The sequence below is a fragment of the Filicampus tigris genome, chromosome 12, assembly GCF_054856515.1.
Source record: "Filicampus tigris isolate MCC_2025a chromosome 12, RoL_Ftig_1.0, whole genome shotgun sequence".
Lineage (NCBI taxonomy): Eukaryota > Metazoa > Chordata > Actinopteri > Syngnathiformes > Syngnathidae > Filicampus > Filicampus tigris.
Window position 1 is genome coordinate 24464562 of NC_141228.1, and position 15576 is coordinate 24480137.

Consider the following 15576-nt stretch of genomic DNA (forward strand, 5'->3'; position numbering starts at 1 on the left):
CTGAAATAGAAAATAGCCGTCTTTGCCACGCGTTTGGAGTCGATGGTGTGCCTCAATGGCCTTTGCCAATGTCATGTTGTGATCTTTTATCGCAGTCGCAACCTGATTTGAAGTCAAGCTCAGCCTTCCAAACGTCACTTTGCTCTTCCACTTCATGACAGCCATCTCTGGGCGTTTTGTTCTTTTGAATTTGCTCCTTACATCGATAATTCAAATAAACACAAAATGACAAGTCGAATGTTTCCTCTTTTCTTTCTTTCTTTTATGTATATATATAAATGTGTAAAAAGAAACGTCACGTCTCGGGGAGAAAGCCTTGTCAATTTTTGTATTTAGGAATAAGTTAGACACAGTGTGAAATGCAAATAAATATTTACACCTCAAATAAATACAAATCGTCAGAAGTAGTACGTAGTATGCAGGGATATATTTATGTGGTCAACTCCAAGACACATACATGCGGCATCTTGTGACATAGTCAACATATTGTCCAAGTCCTGATTGTCCCCATTTGGACCGATTCTTGTCACGGCCTCAGACTGGCTAATCTGTGCCGCGCTGCGCCTCCGCGCTGTGCAACTCTCCGCGCTGTGCAACTCTCCGCGCTGTGCAACTCTCCGGACAAAAAGGACTCAACAAATGCCGAATATCAAAAGAATAACATTGTGTTGATTACAACATAAATGCTTTTGTGATACATCATAATAAAGAAAAAAAAACAAACAGATTACATCCGTATATATCATCACACTTTGTGAACTCAAATTGAACACCAAGCTCACCGTTGATTCCATCCACGTTCACTTTATGGCAAAATATATGAATCAGTAAATCATCTTATAGGGAATAAATAGTTTCAAGGCGTATATGGTATATCAACATTCAGATTTAGCTTTGAATTGTTGTTATGATCCACGTTGTCTATGGAAGATAGTGATTGACTAGCAACGGCGGGTGGGGTCTACTGCAGCCGATCGGAGACCTCCTGTATTTGACTGTTTGTTTTCGGGGGCACGTATTCACTTTTCAACAACGCAAGAAAGAGCAGATGGGAAAAAGTGCACTCCGGGCTGCTAATCTCTTTGTGTATAACTTGACGTCGCCGCGCGCACAGTCAGTCGCCTTCTTCCGAGATTCCCTCCCACGTGATTTCCCATCCAAGCAACTTGCAGTTTGGAGGTCGCCGAGGGGCTTGACCACTGAGCCAACTTGCCGGCACTCTTCTTTCTCAAGGGCGGCTCTCGCGGGAGCCAAAAGTGGAGCTGGGTGGGCACGCTTGGCATGAGCGTGTGTGTGTGTGTGTGCGTGCGCGTGTGAGGATGGACAAAGGGGAAAAAGGCAAACGCCGGTTTTGCAGGATCGAGGGCCACTTCATTTGATGAACACGTCAATAATTTGCCGTTACCCGATGTATTTCATTTATTTATTTCGTGGAATCGCCCAACTTAAAATTGTAACCACGTTTTGTTGCCTTGAGAATTGGAGTGCCCAGTTTCATGATTATTTGTACAGCAAAATCTCTCCCCCGTTTGCTCGGAGAGCAATTGTGAGCAGTCAGCCCGCGTCCGCCTCAAATTCCCGGGGTTTAGGTCACGGCTGTCAAGATCCGCCACCACCAAGTCATCGCGGCGTGCCGTTCTGGGCCTCGTTTTGCGCACCGAGGCGCAGCCATGCTGGAAGAGACAAAGGCCCTGGCAAATTGCACAACACTCACCGGCACGTCTAGCTTGGTTTGGATATTTCTGGAGCCGGACGAGCTCTTTGAACGCATGCCGGGCAATTGTTTGAACTTGTTTTGGAGGCAATGACAAAACGTGGCTTTGCCTGAGCAACTGCCGTTTGGGGCAGTCGTAAAATTGTCAACTTGCATTTCGTCTGAATAAATGCGCACAATTGAGCAGCTTGGATGCGCCAGACAGAAAGGGCCTTTTTCCATGACCTCCCCATGACTTCAGGTCTTCTTCAACAGCATCATCTCAATATTGATTTGGTGTAAGAGTGTACGTTCTGTACCGCAAGCAACGCGATTTGGACTCCAATTCAGTTGGAGCAGCTCACTTATTTAGCGGGATTGGGAAAGTGTGTGCCGGGTGGAGAAGCGGGTGGGCAATTTCAAGGATTTTCTTTGACCCCAAAATTGTTCATTCGACTTTTTTTCGAGCATTTTGTATCAATCTGGAATTCTTTTTTTTGTTGTTTTTCTCACTTGAACTTTAGCACTTTTCACATTTCAATGTCATGACTTCCACTTTCACATTTGACCAAAAGACTACTAGCGCTCCATGCCCGACCCGCTTCCCCGCCCAGCTGCCCCGACTGGACTTTAGTTGACCAAGAGCTCCTGGTACCGCTCAGACCTCAGGAAGCGTCCGAAGGAATCTTTTTCCATCAGGGCGTAGATCCTCTTTTGGGCCAGGTCAAAGGTTTCCAGGGAAAGATGCACCAAATTCCTCAGAGTCACATCCTTGGTGAAATGGTCAATGTTGACCTGCGGCAGGAGAGGAAAAGCAAGCGTATTGCCATCAGAGAGACAGAAAGAAAAAAAAAGCCATTTGTTTATTGCTCATGAGTGAGAAGCTCTCGCAAAGCCATCGGGAACAACTAACTGGAAAAAAAAAACAGATCACGACTGCAAGATGAGCTGACGAGCACGATGGAATAGTGTTACGCGGCAAGGTGATGTTTCACCCTCAGTGTGTGCAATACACAGGGGAAAAAAAGGCCGCCTTGAAGCGACTCGCTTTTGCTTCCCCAAGTGGCTGCACCAAATCCAATCATCTGGATGCGGATCCATTTTGAAGTCGCTGTATAGTGGACTTGAAGGATGCGTCTGGTTCGGGAGGATTTGATTCGGTGCAGCCACTTTCCCAAATCAAATGGAGCGAATTCAAGCCAAACCTTCCTCGGTATTGCTATGCAACGACTGGGCCGGGGCTCACCAAGCTCCTTGCAACTTCTTTGTTGGACCAATTTGATACGCCCGTCTGGAAAAAGACATGTGGTCCAATGACCTTTAAAAATGTTCCTGTAATCTGTGATCGTTAATCATGATTTTTCTTCCTGTGAAGACACTGATCATGTCAACGGTTCCTCACAATAATGAGGAAAGCGATGCGCTTTATTTCTATTCATCGTGCCCACATTTTCACTCCAAGGAAATCGCAATGTCTTATCACTGCACGGTGACTGTCTTTGAGAAGAGGCGCGAAACAAACAAAATTTCAACAAAATATATGGCCCCCGCATCCGCTATGGTTTGCTAGCACATTGAAACGAAACAGCGAGAGCCCATCGGAGTGCCCGGAACTGCGTATGTGACAAGTTCTTTCCGATTGGCATGAACGATCGCGTTCAACATCTTTACGAAATGTGTGTCGTTCGTACAGTTTGAGTTGCGCGAAGCGCCAGCGTTCCGATGCGCCATTTTCTACAGCCGAGATACAATCTAATTCGGAAATGAACCACGCGAAAAGTGTGCGAGGAATCGAGCGGGACAAGGGAAGCCTGACCGACCGACCTCTTTGGGTCCCTCGGACTGAATGTAGTCCTCGTAGATGATTTTGGCCTTGGCGGCCATCTTCACTGGGTTCTTGGTCTTCTTGAAATCCTCGCAGGCCATCCAGAACTCAATATTCTCCTCACTGAACTCAGACCGCAGGAAGCTACGGAACGTAGCGAGACCATCTGATGGGAAAAACATTTGTCAAGTATGACACAAAGACTCGCGGGGAGCGACATTCCTTCCAAGTGGCACTCTCATAATTCAATCGAATTTGAGCTGGATAGCAAGCTCAGGCTTTGTGGAAAAGAGAATCTTTTTACAGTGGCAAACACACAGCGGATATGAAATGATTTGCTCGGTTGTTGAACGTGAGAGCACAAAATGACTTTTGCTTGGAAAAGACCACATAAGGCAAAATATCGAGTCAACGCAATGTTCGATGTCCAGTAAGTCTTTACGAGCTTTGTCAGTCACGAAAGCTTTATTGGTGAACGTCGTTCTTTGAAGGCAAATACGTGCTGTTTATGTTGCCGAATAAGTCAAGAGCTCCGCCGATTGAAAGCCATTGTAATTCAGGACAATGCCCTTAAAAGGTTCCATTAGGCGTCCATCAGGTGTGCGCAACCGGCGAGAAACCTTCCTCGGGCTGGGCCCTCGGGCCTTTCGTCTGCCATCTACCGCACCGCAACGGCTGCCGTGCTTTTCAGTAGCTCCGACGAGCAATGGAGCTGCTGTGCAAAGGTACACAAAGAGACGCGCCGACGCCCGGTCGGTGTTGACAAGCTGTTTTGTGGAGCCAAACAATAACACTGGAAAAAAGCTCACCCTTTCAACCTCCCGAATACGACACAGCTATCATCGTCATCAAGAGATGTGTGCGCAGCTGGTTGACGCAATCAATTGTGGAATCACTCAATGGCATCGGAACTGCTCAAGAAAAATAGCCCTGAGTATTTATTTCCTTTTTTGGTCAATGTTGGACTCCGACCCTCCTCCTTGAATTTGAGTGCAAACTGCGCTTAGGTGTTTGGGCTGTGTTTTGTTGACAAAGTAGAGAAGAGTGTTGGGTCTCAAGCCGAGCCTTCACTGAGTTCTCTACGGCGCGGCGCTCTCGGTACGGCCAAGCCTTGGTGACTGATTGGACTTTTTCGAACTAAAGGGGCCGCGTGCGCGGGACTCTGCCGCGGCAACTTCCGAAACGCAAGACAACGGACAAAGTTGCATCTATGTGGCTGAATGTTGCGACGTGCCACCTCCAAGCAGATCACAAGACGCAACACGGCCACGGAATGAAGGGACGAGTGGGACTGAGCGCGACAGCTTCTTGTCAAGCTTTCTCCAAAGAAAGCACAAAGGCCATTTGTGTGCGGAGAGTAGCGCATGTACATGCTACACTTGCCGTATCGACCGACAAACAGGGACAGGAAACTGGTTGTATCTGGCGCCTACTGGGATCCAAATCGCGAGAGAGCGAGCGAGCGAGCCAGAGAGCGGTCCACTGTAAACAGTGTCAGACAGACACCAGACCTCAAGACGGCATTGTTTCCTCTCGGGGAATGCTCGGTGTTAACAACAAGATCAGCTGTCGCATCGACTTTTCCAATCAACAAAAAGTCTTAGATGTGTGTTGAACCAATGAGTAGCGCAAAGCAGCTTCCCCATCAGCGTTGCGTACGTGTATCATGTTGCACGTATTCGCTGTACGTGCGTGTGTCGAGAGTGCGATAAGGGAGTTTTCCAACTCACAGTCGTTGTTGAGGACTCGGTCCAGACTCTCCCGCCACTGAGAAGCTTCCTCACTTGAAGGTCTGTGCACAGAACGCTTCGCGTCAGCAAAAGAGCTCAGGGAGCTCACTCTTCACGCACCTTTCGTTGTCAAGTCAAATAAGGCCGTTTTTCTGTTCTTTGGCTTCCAAATACTGCTGCTGATTTCATGTCGGGAGTTTTGCTTGAGCGGACCGATCAACCGCTTCTTCTGAGGCGCTTTGCATGGAACAGCTGCCGATAATTGATCTCAGCTGCTCCTGTATTGATGCCACTCAGCAAATGTTACGTGAACAGGATCTCGAGCAGGATTTTTTGATATACTGTCTATATAAACAATGTGTTCCCCTCAATTGTCAAACCGCTCCGCTCTTGACAATCCCATTCGCATCCAGTGACCATGCAGTCTTTTCATTGAATGAAATGAATCGACCTATGTTGAATAAACACACATTTGGACAATCGCAATCACGCACGCACGGGTGTTTTCGAGGTCTGTGATGCGAAGCTCTAGCGCGCTTGAACCTTTTCCGATTGCGACCGTCCAATGTTGTTTCTGCTCGAGGCTCTGACTTGCAACTTGACCAAACGCCCCAAACACCCCCTTGGCCAAACAGAGAGAGTAACAAATAGTTACTTGTTCAGCTTCTCCGGCTTCTTCTCAGTTTTCTCCGGGTAGGGAATGATGAGGTCGATTGCATTTTCCGGCTTTTGAAGCAAAACTCCCAATTTGGACTTGATCTCTTTAGCCCTGTAAGAGATAAAGCAGAGGGGCGAATCGTAGCTAGTCTGACTGTTTTTCCTTTTATTACGCTTATTCTAAACCCTCAAGGTGAAATTCAATCGACACTCCGCTGAATCTACACTTTGTGTGGCACGCCACACCACATCGGAGCCAGATCCAACACACACGCAAGGAGGGACATGGGAGTGAAAAGGACATCTTGAACTCGGGGGGGGTCTTGCTCAAGAGCACCTCAACAGCAGGAAGCAGACAAGAATCTCTATAACAACTTGTTGCCATTTTCACATTTGGTCAGCAGCGGGACTTTAACTGTGACCCTCCAGTTGCAAAACCAAATCCTTCTTTTTTTTTACCCTGTATAGACACTTATTTACTATATATATATATATATATATATATATATATATATATATATATAAAACATAACATTACATGTAGTGGTGTAGTCATACCAAGCATTTTCAGAGATTGACATTCAGTTGTTGAGATGCTTCTCAAGATTATGCTCCCATACTCGACCGCAAACTGAGAGCAAGTCAGATGTAAATATTCAAAATCGAGCAAAAATGAAAGGCGCAGGTTGGTCTTACCTCACGAGGCAGCTTTGAGGCAAGGCCGCTAATCCTTTACACATTCTGCTCAAGCTTCAGGCACGGCGTGTTCAGCGGTCAGCGTTCTTGTCCAAAGTGAGCGTGAGAGTTGCGCTTGCGTTCTGAGCCCGGCTTCAAACACGAAGGAGGTTTTATGCGGACAACGCGCACACACCGAGCCCGCCCCCCCTTGGGCTGTGGGCCAAAATTGAAGCCAATCAGACCGGAATGTGTGCAGCAGCCCTGCGTGGCGGCCGCACAGCCCGGACAAAGAAGGCCGGGTGGGCGCCTGCATGGGAACACCTTGGCAGTCAAAGCCTTTGAGACGGCCGCGCAGCATGCAGGGCTGCTGATCTGCATTTGAATTTACTCCGAACCACGGCCACCCACACACGTCCAGCTCTGGCAAACGTTGGACTACTGCGGCATGCCAACTTGTCTCGTTCCGATGGTGGGTTTGCGGGCCGTTTTGTTGAACGACAGCGACATATCGCATTTGCGTTTGGTGTGGCATTTACAGTCACGGTGGTAAAGCAAAATAAAGCAACCGAGCGAGATGATGCCACGCTCGCGCGTCTTTGTCCGTCCGCCGTGGCTGGGCGCACGCACGCGCACGCAAGCTAAATTGCTATTCAGGACCGACTCCTGCGCCGTTCTCCATTGAGTGAAAAATCACAATTTTGTTGTGTACTGACCCACAGCAAGCAGCAGGCCAAGAGGCTGACCTTTCCCCGGCTCGCGCTCTGGGAAACTCTTCTACCAAGGAAGATGTTGTTTCCTGACATTTTCTGTCCAAACAAGCACCTCCCGTTGCTAACAAGCAAGCAATTTCAAACGGAATCGAACGGAACCATCCATCCTCTTTGCGCCGAACGTCGGCCTGCCGGGAGACCCGCGACGCAGGCAACAGACAAAATCAATCTTATTGCACCAACGCTTCCATTTAATAGCCAACTACGTTTCTGCATGTCGAATGGCGCTGTGCCATTAGTTGAGTCCTTCGGTGCTTATTTTGCTCATATTCTTTAGCTAAGCTTCTTCAACATTTCCTGTTCCGTTGGCTCAAGTAAAGACTGCGGACTAACTTTTGACAGATGGACCGTTGGCCTTCGGAAATGTTCTTGTTTCCTGCCGGCTCTTTCGCGCCTAGCAGGCAGAACGGAATGCACGTCACTTTCCCACCGTGTCTGTCCATTCATCCACGCTTCAATAATGCGCATTCTCCCATTTGCGAAAGAAGCTCGACATGCATCATCCCGACGTTCCCCCGCTCCCCCCCCTGCCTGCCTGACCTGTGCTCTCCGTGACAGTTTGAGTTAGAGAGCAGTTAGGCTCACATAATAGTAGTTGTCGCACAAAGGTGATACATATCCATTCTTGAAATTCCACAAGTTTCCATCTTAAAAGGCTCCATTTCACTCACGAATGACATTGTGGCATTGTTGGCAAGAGGGCACGATGTCCGCCGACCCTTTAAAAAAGTCGCGGGTATGTTGTTGTATGTTTATTGATTTAATTAAAAAAAAAAAAAAAAACAACTTGCTTCAGGGCCCTGGGATGGCACTGCAAAAATGAAAGTTGCTCTTCAAGTGAAGTCACCGATGAGCAAAAGTGCTCCTCAACACTTTGACGTTCACGTGAAACACCTTCCTCTTTTCAGCCAGCAACTTTGCTATTATGTTGCATTCAGTACTTCCCACTGCACAGAAAGGGCCCGGTCCACTGCAACAAAAGCAACAACCCGAACGGGACAAGGCAGGCCACACTCTGCGCAGTGCGCAGAGTCGCCACACGGCCTACCGTGACTTGTTGTGACTTGTTGTGACTTGCAACTCAGCAACTCGGTTGCAGCCACACCGGCAAGTTTGACTGCACCTCCGAGGGCCGCCTTGTGAAACGGTGCTGGCGGGAGGCCGCTTGACTCGGGTGGCCGAGTTTTGGCCTCAAGCTGAACCACCTTTTTCCACTTTTGCCACTGTCATGTCCAAGAGATTCTGTCGGATGCTTTTGTAGAGCGCTACATTTGACACTTAGTCAAACGAGTCACATATTTCCGGCTCAAAATAGCTTTCGACCGGCCTGTTTGGACTTGCCGAATTGCCGACACAAGGTCGAGCGACTACGAAGTGTCCGGATTCTCAGGACTTCCAGCCCACACCGATGCGAGAGGAAATGAAGTGGCTCTTCCCACAGCGCCATAAATTGTTTTCGTTCCGATGTTTATTTGCAAGGGCCTTTTCAGATAAAACGACTTCTTACACATGGGAAGGGAAACATCGACAACTACGGTTTAGTTCAGAAATATGACAGCTTTCTCTGTCGCGAGTTCAAGACCTAAACAGGGAAGAGAAAACATGAAAGCAAATAACTATCAGTTATCATTCTTGTCTTGGACAAATAAATGTCATTCCTTTAGTCGGAGAACATTTTCCATCAGAGGTCACTTTGGAATACAAAGGAGGAGGTGCTCTTGTGGCTCCTGTTACGTAACGCGAGCTCAATGATATTGCCTTTAGCAGGCACGCACGCAGTCTGGAGCTTAAGCGCCATTTGTTAAAGCGGAAGTCAACCCAAACACATTTTTTCCAGGAATATGTTCTGTGAAAGCCCACTAGTTGAAACAGGGCATCCTGATAAATATTGCGTTTGTTGGAATAATAATCCAGCCGTTTTTAGCCATCTCTGGGGGCGGCCATTTTGCCATTTTGTCACACTGAAAATGACATCACAGTTGCTCAGGTAACGGCCAATCACGTCTCACCTGTTTTCTGAAGCTGAGCCAGCCATGATTGGTCGTTAGCTCAACCCTGAGACACTGTGATGTCATTTTCAGTGTGACAAAATGGCAGCCCCCTGAGATGGCTAAAAAGGGGTGCGTTTTGCTGCTTAACTCCTATAGCACGAACACAATACTAATCGGAATGCCGTGTTTCAACTAGTGGGGCCTGCGGGGAACATACTCTTGAGAAAATGTGTTTGGGTTGATTTCCACTTTAAGCTTGGCATGTTCACACTGGAGAGGAATTTCATCTTCACACCTCACTCTCACGTAGGCACGTTAGCAGGCTATGATCTTGAAACACCCGGGCAACAAAACACTCACGTCGTCAGGCACATGTCCCGTACTTTAGCAACTAATATGACATTTGGGTGGGTGGGCTGAGTTCAAACAAAAAGGGTGGAAAAGACCAAGCCGGAAATAAAAGATGAAATGTCGCCCGTGATGGTTTTCGGTCCAGCGCAAGAGACGGTGCGAAAATTAAAGAACTCTCTTAGCTAAGAACATGGATGGGGAATATCTTGCTTCTCCAGTTTATCTTCTTGCTGATCACTCCTGCTCCTTGTTTCCTGCTTCCTTGATGAGCTCAGACAAGTGAAGATCTCAACCGCCCTTGGCCTTGCCCTCTCTCTTTTTACATTGTGTCATCAGCCGTACGGGTTCCAAAACACGTGACGAGCCCATTTGGTTGAGTAGGGACTAGAAAGTGTGTCCTTTTTGAAATGAAGGCAGGAAAAGTAGTCTGAAACTGCCTTACTCAAAGTTCAGATGCATGACAAATCTACTTCGGCACAGTGACAAAGTATTGTTACTTCATTAGTGGCAGCCGCCGCACCAGACGTGAATAGCGGAGGAGGTTCAGTCTGAGCCCGGGAGAGTAGAAACACTGCCATAAATGTGGTCAAATCCTCCGTGGAGTTAAAGAAGCAAAAACAAAACAAGCGACATAACTCAGGGCCACAACTTGAATTGTCAGCCAAGTGGTCAAAGGGAGGAGTCGAACAAATAGCCAGGCACTCTACAAGTCACACAACGTCTGATATTGCTATCGATACATCCATTAATGCAAGTCAAGCGGTGCAGCAAGAGCAATTAGCGGCAAATTCTTATTCAATCATACCAGCGGGGGCGAACGGAGTGTCTGGAGGAGGGAAAAACAACAATGTGACACATCATAGCACGCATGGGAAAGTTCCAAACGCGGGTCCCTAGTGGAAAGACAATATTGAATTATCGAGAAGCCCAAAGGTTCCTCTGAGGTCACATCCTCTGTCTTCTCACAATCACGCTTGGCGCGTCCGTTTAGAAAGGACCTTTTCACATGAAATTTGCGGCCATTGATGAATGCCATGAACAAGTCTTGTCTGATATATATATATATAGCAAGCAAATTCCTTTCACTAGTATTATACAGTGTTGTCATTTTTTTTTTTTTTTTTTTTTTGGTCTTGTATCAAAATCGGTGACGTTCTCTGAATTTTCAAGTACACTAACAAAGGCAACCGTTCTGATTTTTGGAGGTAACTTTTATCAACATGCATCCATTGCTCCAGGTGTATTTGTACAAGCCACATTGGAATTTTGACACCCCTAAAAATACCGATGGTATTAACTGGGGTAGATCAGCAGGTGACATCTAATTGGGTTGATTATGAAAGGGAGTCTAATGTGCACCTAACTGAACTTTTGCATTATCTGTCTCTTGGAGTTGTCATCAATTGTCCTCCTGCGACCATGTCCGGGGAGGTCGGATACACTCGTGCGGCGGCCCTTCAATTTCGGAGCCTTAACCTTTAACATGTTTACTTTAATTGTCGTTCTAACCTCCTGAGACAACTCTCGCCTTCCCTTCCTCTGGTCCGTGTTTACTGTTGTACACGCCATGTGACCAAATCGCACATAGTGACTGACTACTTGTCACCTTGCTTGAACCCTATCATCAAATTATTCAAAAGCAATGTCAGATTTTGATTGTTTACTTTCCTTCAAGCTATTAGTCTTTATTATTTTTCTCTCATTAACAGAGGTGTACCAACAATTTTGTCCATGTGTGTTGTCGTTGACCAACTTACAGTATATGCTGTATGTATATATATATATGTATATATGTATATATATATATATATATATATATATATATATATATATATATATATATATGTATATATGTGTATATATATATATATATATATATATGTATATATGTGTATATATATATGTGTATATATATATATATATATATATACACATATATATATATACACATATATATATATATATATATATATGTATATATATATATGTATATATATATATATATATATATATATATATATATATATATACACATATATATATATACACATATATATATATATATATATATATATATATATATATATATATATATATATATATATATATAGGGTTGACATTATGATGGTGAGCTGGGCAAATTTTAATGCTAGGATCCCCCAAAAATGAAGTGTACATGCAACACTATAATTAAAGACTGTACAAATAATCAAGTTACAGGGTCGAGTTGAATTACTCTGAGTTTTCTGTCTTTTGATCTCTTTGGACTTTGGCCTCAACATCTCATTAGCGTCATGCTTCATGCTCTTTTGGTAAAACATGAGGCAAGAGCCTTGCGGAATGTCTCATCTGACGTCATGGTTTGTGAGAAGTATCGACTGCAGCCTTCTGTAAGAATATCATGTGCACAGTGGTCATAAACCTTCCACCCCCACATAGGGCAAAACTCAACTTTGGGCTTTTTGACAAATATGTAAAAAATAGAAAACATTTGTCCGAACATGAAAAAACAAAATCAAGTCCTCCCTCAACTCTTCCTCTATTCCCTCCTCACTCAAGCTTGCTGCTGTTACCCCCATCATCGAAAAACCCGGACTCAACCCTGACATCTAGAGAAACCTCCGACCCATCTCCAATCCCCCCTTCCTGTCCAAAATGATAGAACGTGTTGTCGCATCCCAAATCAAAGCCCACCTCGACAGTAACCGACTCTTTGAACAATTTCAATCTGGATTCCGCACACAACGCGGCACTGAAAGCGCCCTCCTCAAAATCCTGGATGCAAACAAACTTTCTTTTCCTCAACTGCTCCAAATCCCACCTGCTGATAATTGGCCCTAACTCCCTCGCACAGCCTGCCTCCGACTTCAACCTTACTCTTGACAACTCCACCCTGTCCGCCTCCTCTCACTGCCGGAACCTCGGTGTCCTCTTTGACAATAATCTTTCTTTTGATCAACACATTACCCAAATCGCCAAAACCGCTTTCTTACACCTCAGGAACATTTCTCGCCTCCGACCCTCACTTTCCTGCCTGCACTGCTGCTCAGACCCTCATCCATGCCTTCGTCACCTCCCGCCTTGACTACTGGAAGAGCATCCTCTACGGCACAAGCTCCAAACTCCTCAATAAATTACGATACATCCAGAACGCTGCCGCCCGCCGTCTCACTCACACCCGTTCCCGTGATCATATCACTCCCATCCTTAAAAACCTCCACCGGCTCCCCACTTCCCCACCGCATCCAATTTCAACTCCTCCTACTCACCTACAAAGCCCTTCACAACCAGGCCCCCCTTTGACCTCTCCGATCTTCTCCACTCATACACTCCTTCCCGCACCCTCCGCTCCTCAAATGCGAACCTCCTTGCCATCCCCCCGACCAAGTACAAAACCTGGGGGGACCGAGCTTTCTCTGTTGCCGCCCCCACCCTCTGGACCTCCTTTCCGCAACACATTCGTAACTGCACAGACCTCATATCCTTCAAAACACTCCTCAAGACTCACCTATTCCGCCTTGCTTTTGAACATCGCTTGATCTTTGCTATTTTTTTCTTCTTCTGTTGGTTTTCACTGTTTTTCTTTGAACAGCAGGTTTTATTCTACTCACTTATTTTTGCTGTGAAGCGCCTTTGAGTGTGATGAAAAGCGCTATACAAATAAAATGTATTATTATTATTAGCACATCCGCCTCACAGTTCAGAGGCCGTGGGTTCGGCTCCGGCCTCCCTGTGTGGAGTTTGCATGTTCTCCCCGTGCCTGCGTGGGTTATCTCCGGGCACTCCGGTTTCCTCCCACATTCCAAAAACATGCATGGTAAGTTGATTGGACTCTCTAAATTGCCCCTAGGTGTGATTGGGAGTGCGGATGATTGTCTCTGTGTGCCCTGCGATTGGCTGGCAACCAATTCGGAGTGTCCCCCGCCTACTGCCCAAAGACAGCTGGGATAGGCTCCAGCACGCCCCGCGACCCTTGTGAGGAGAAGCGATGTAGATAATGGATGGATGGATGGAGATATATATATATATATATATATATATATATATATATATATATATATATATAGCACAAAGCACAAGGACCTTTGTACTTTGATGGGAGATAGTGACCCCGAAGCTGACTTAACACAATAGGGGGTGAAAAACACTACTTATATAATAAGACAAACAGCACGTAACATGTGAGGAATCAATAGGTAAAAGAACAAACAAAACAAAAAACGGGCCACGTAACAAGTGAAATCATTAACTGGGGTTAAAATGTACAAACAAAGCAAAACATTGGTCAAAAGGCTCAGTGGGAAAGAAATTCTAAGAGTACAAAACCTAAACTAAAGATTCTGGACGTAGCTTCAGCCGAAATCTAAATCACTAACCAGAATCTAATCTGCACAAGACCAGAAGCAAAAAACACGAGCAGGCAACAACACAAGAAGATACTTTCAAGCCTTAAGGGAAAAGCACCACAAGAAACAAACACGTCAGAAGGTGCAATGGAGAACAATCCAACGTCGCCCTTCAGCTCCTGTCGCACCTAAATACCCTGCAGCTGATAGTCATGCCTGACAGGTGTGAAGCAGGAGGCTCCGCCCACCAGCAAAACAACCACAGCAGACCGGCGGAGAACAAAAACATGACAACCTTGCTGACCAATAAGCTATTAAGTCACGCAGAGTTGCACATGATTGACTCACAAAAGACTCACACTACTGCTGCTGACGGCAAAAAAAAGATTCATTCAGCGTTCATGGAATTTGGAATAGGAACTTGTTGCTCATCTGGACGTTCAAGTCAAAGGAGGGAAATGACAGAAACAAGAAGGGGGAGGTCGTATTTCAGCCAACCCAAACAATAGCAACGAATCAGGATCGTCTGACACCACTCGTTTATGCAGCACATTTCACATTATGTTTGCTCGCATTCTCACGGTCAATGTTGGCACCAGTCAAGGCTGCTGCAACATCACATATTGACCACAAGAGGGTGCAAGAACAACACAAAAGTTTTCAGCGCAGACTGCATGGACAGTTTTCCTACTGGAGACCAACATTCATGTGTAGCATGGTATGCTTTTGTTTGATTGAACAAACAACAACAACATCATATAAAGCGTTACTTTTGAGATGATTTTTGTACTGCTCTCCAATTCATCAAACAGATTTGGGAGGAAAATGTATTGCTCACATACGACTTACAACTGCTTAGTAAAAAAATGTTCCTCATCCTCGAGTTGCCGAGCAATGACCGTGTTGAAAAGAGGTCAACGTATTGAAAAGATTCAAACGGATGCAGATGCGGATTCAACTCAATAGCTTTTTTTCCGCTCAGGTGAGGGCTCACTCCAAAGCACAGTGACGTTCCCGCTGAATACGGAGCTTGAGTTTCATGGTCATTTGCTGCTTTTTCCTGCCCTCTGCTGCTTTTACAGAAACCAGGAATATCCACAACTATTTATAGAAAGAAAAGACATCCAAATCCGATTCCTTTCCCCTTTTAAAATGGCCAACTAAGCGACTAATTCCACCACATGTCGATTGAGCAGTTATGATGCAGCCGTGACTGAAGTCAAATGACCAAACTTCTCTACTCTAAATGACATGTATCTATCTTCCCCTATTATATTTTACTGGATGACATTGAAGTGCCTTTAATACTTGTCTTGCATGGGTGTAGATTTGAAGGATCTAAATCTACTGTGTATTGAATGGCTGTATATTAGGTTAACCAAAAACCAATATATCCTAAATATCAGTTAAGAGCGTTCGAGTCAGCGTGCCCCGATCCGACCGAGCTGGAGAGGGTCAGCTCTGCAGACAGGGCCAGCCAGGGGGACCAGCCCACATTATGTTTAGATTTGGAAGAGAATATAAATGTGAGGGCC

At 45.8% G+C, this 15576-nt stretch overlaps 1 protein-coding gene across 1 annotated transcript; it reads right to left on the minus strand.

Moving 5' to 3' along the window:
• Positions 1–408: 408 nt before the first annotated feature.
• On the minus strand, positions 409–6766 carry rgs5a (regulator of G protein signaling 5a). Its single transcript, XM_086047177.1, has 5 exons — positions 6602–6766; positions 5904–6017; positions 5249–5310; positions 3518–3684; positions 409–2488 (listed from the first exon to the last, which is right to left on the minus strand). The coding sequence occupies exons 1-5, from the start codon at positions 6643–6645 to the stop codon at positions 2324–2326; spliced, it is 552 nt and encodes a 183-aa protein (XP_085903303.1). The 5' UTR covers positions 6646–6766; the 3' UTR covers positions 409–2323.
• Positions 6767–15576: the final 8810 nt, after the last annotated feature.

Coding starts and splice junctions, on each gene's coding strand:
- rgs5a (XM_086047177.1), bottom strand. CDS start 6,645: ATGTGTAAAGGATTAGCGGCCTTGCCTCAAAGCTGCCTCGTGAG. Junction 5,311..5,903: donor AAGCCGGAGAAGCTGAACAA/GTAACTATTTGT, acceptor TTCTGTGCACAG/ACCTTCAAGTGAGGAAGCTT. Junction 3,685..5,248: donor CCGAGTCCTCAACAACGACT/GTGAGTTGGAAA, acceptor TTTTCCCATCAG/ATGGTCTCGCTACGTTCCGT.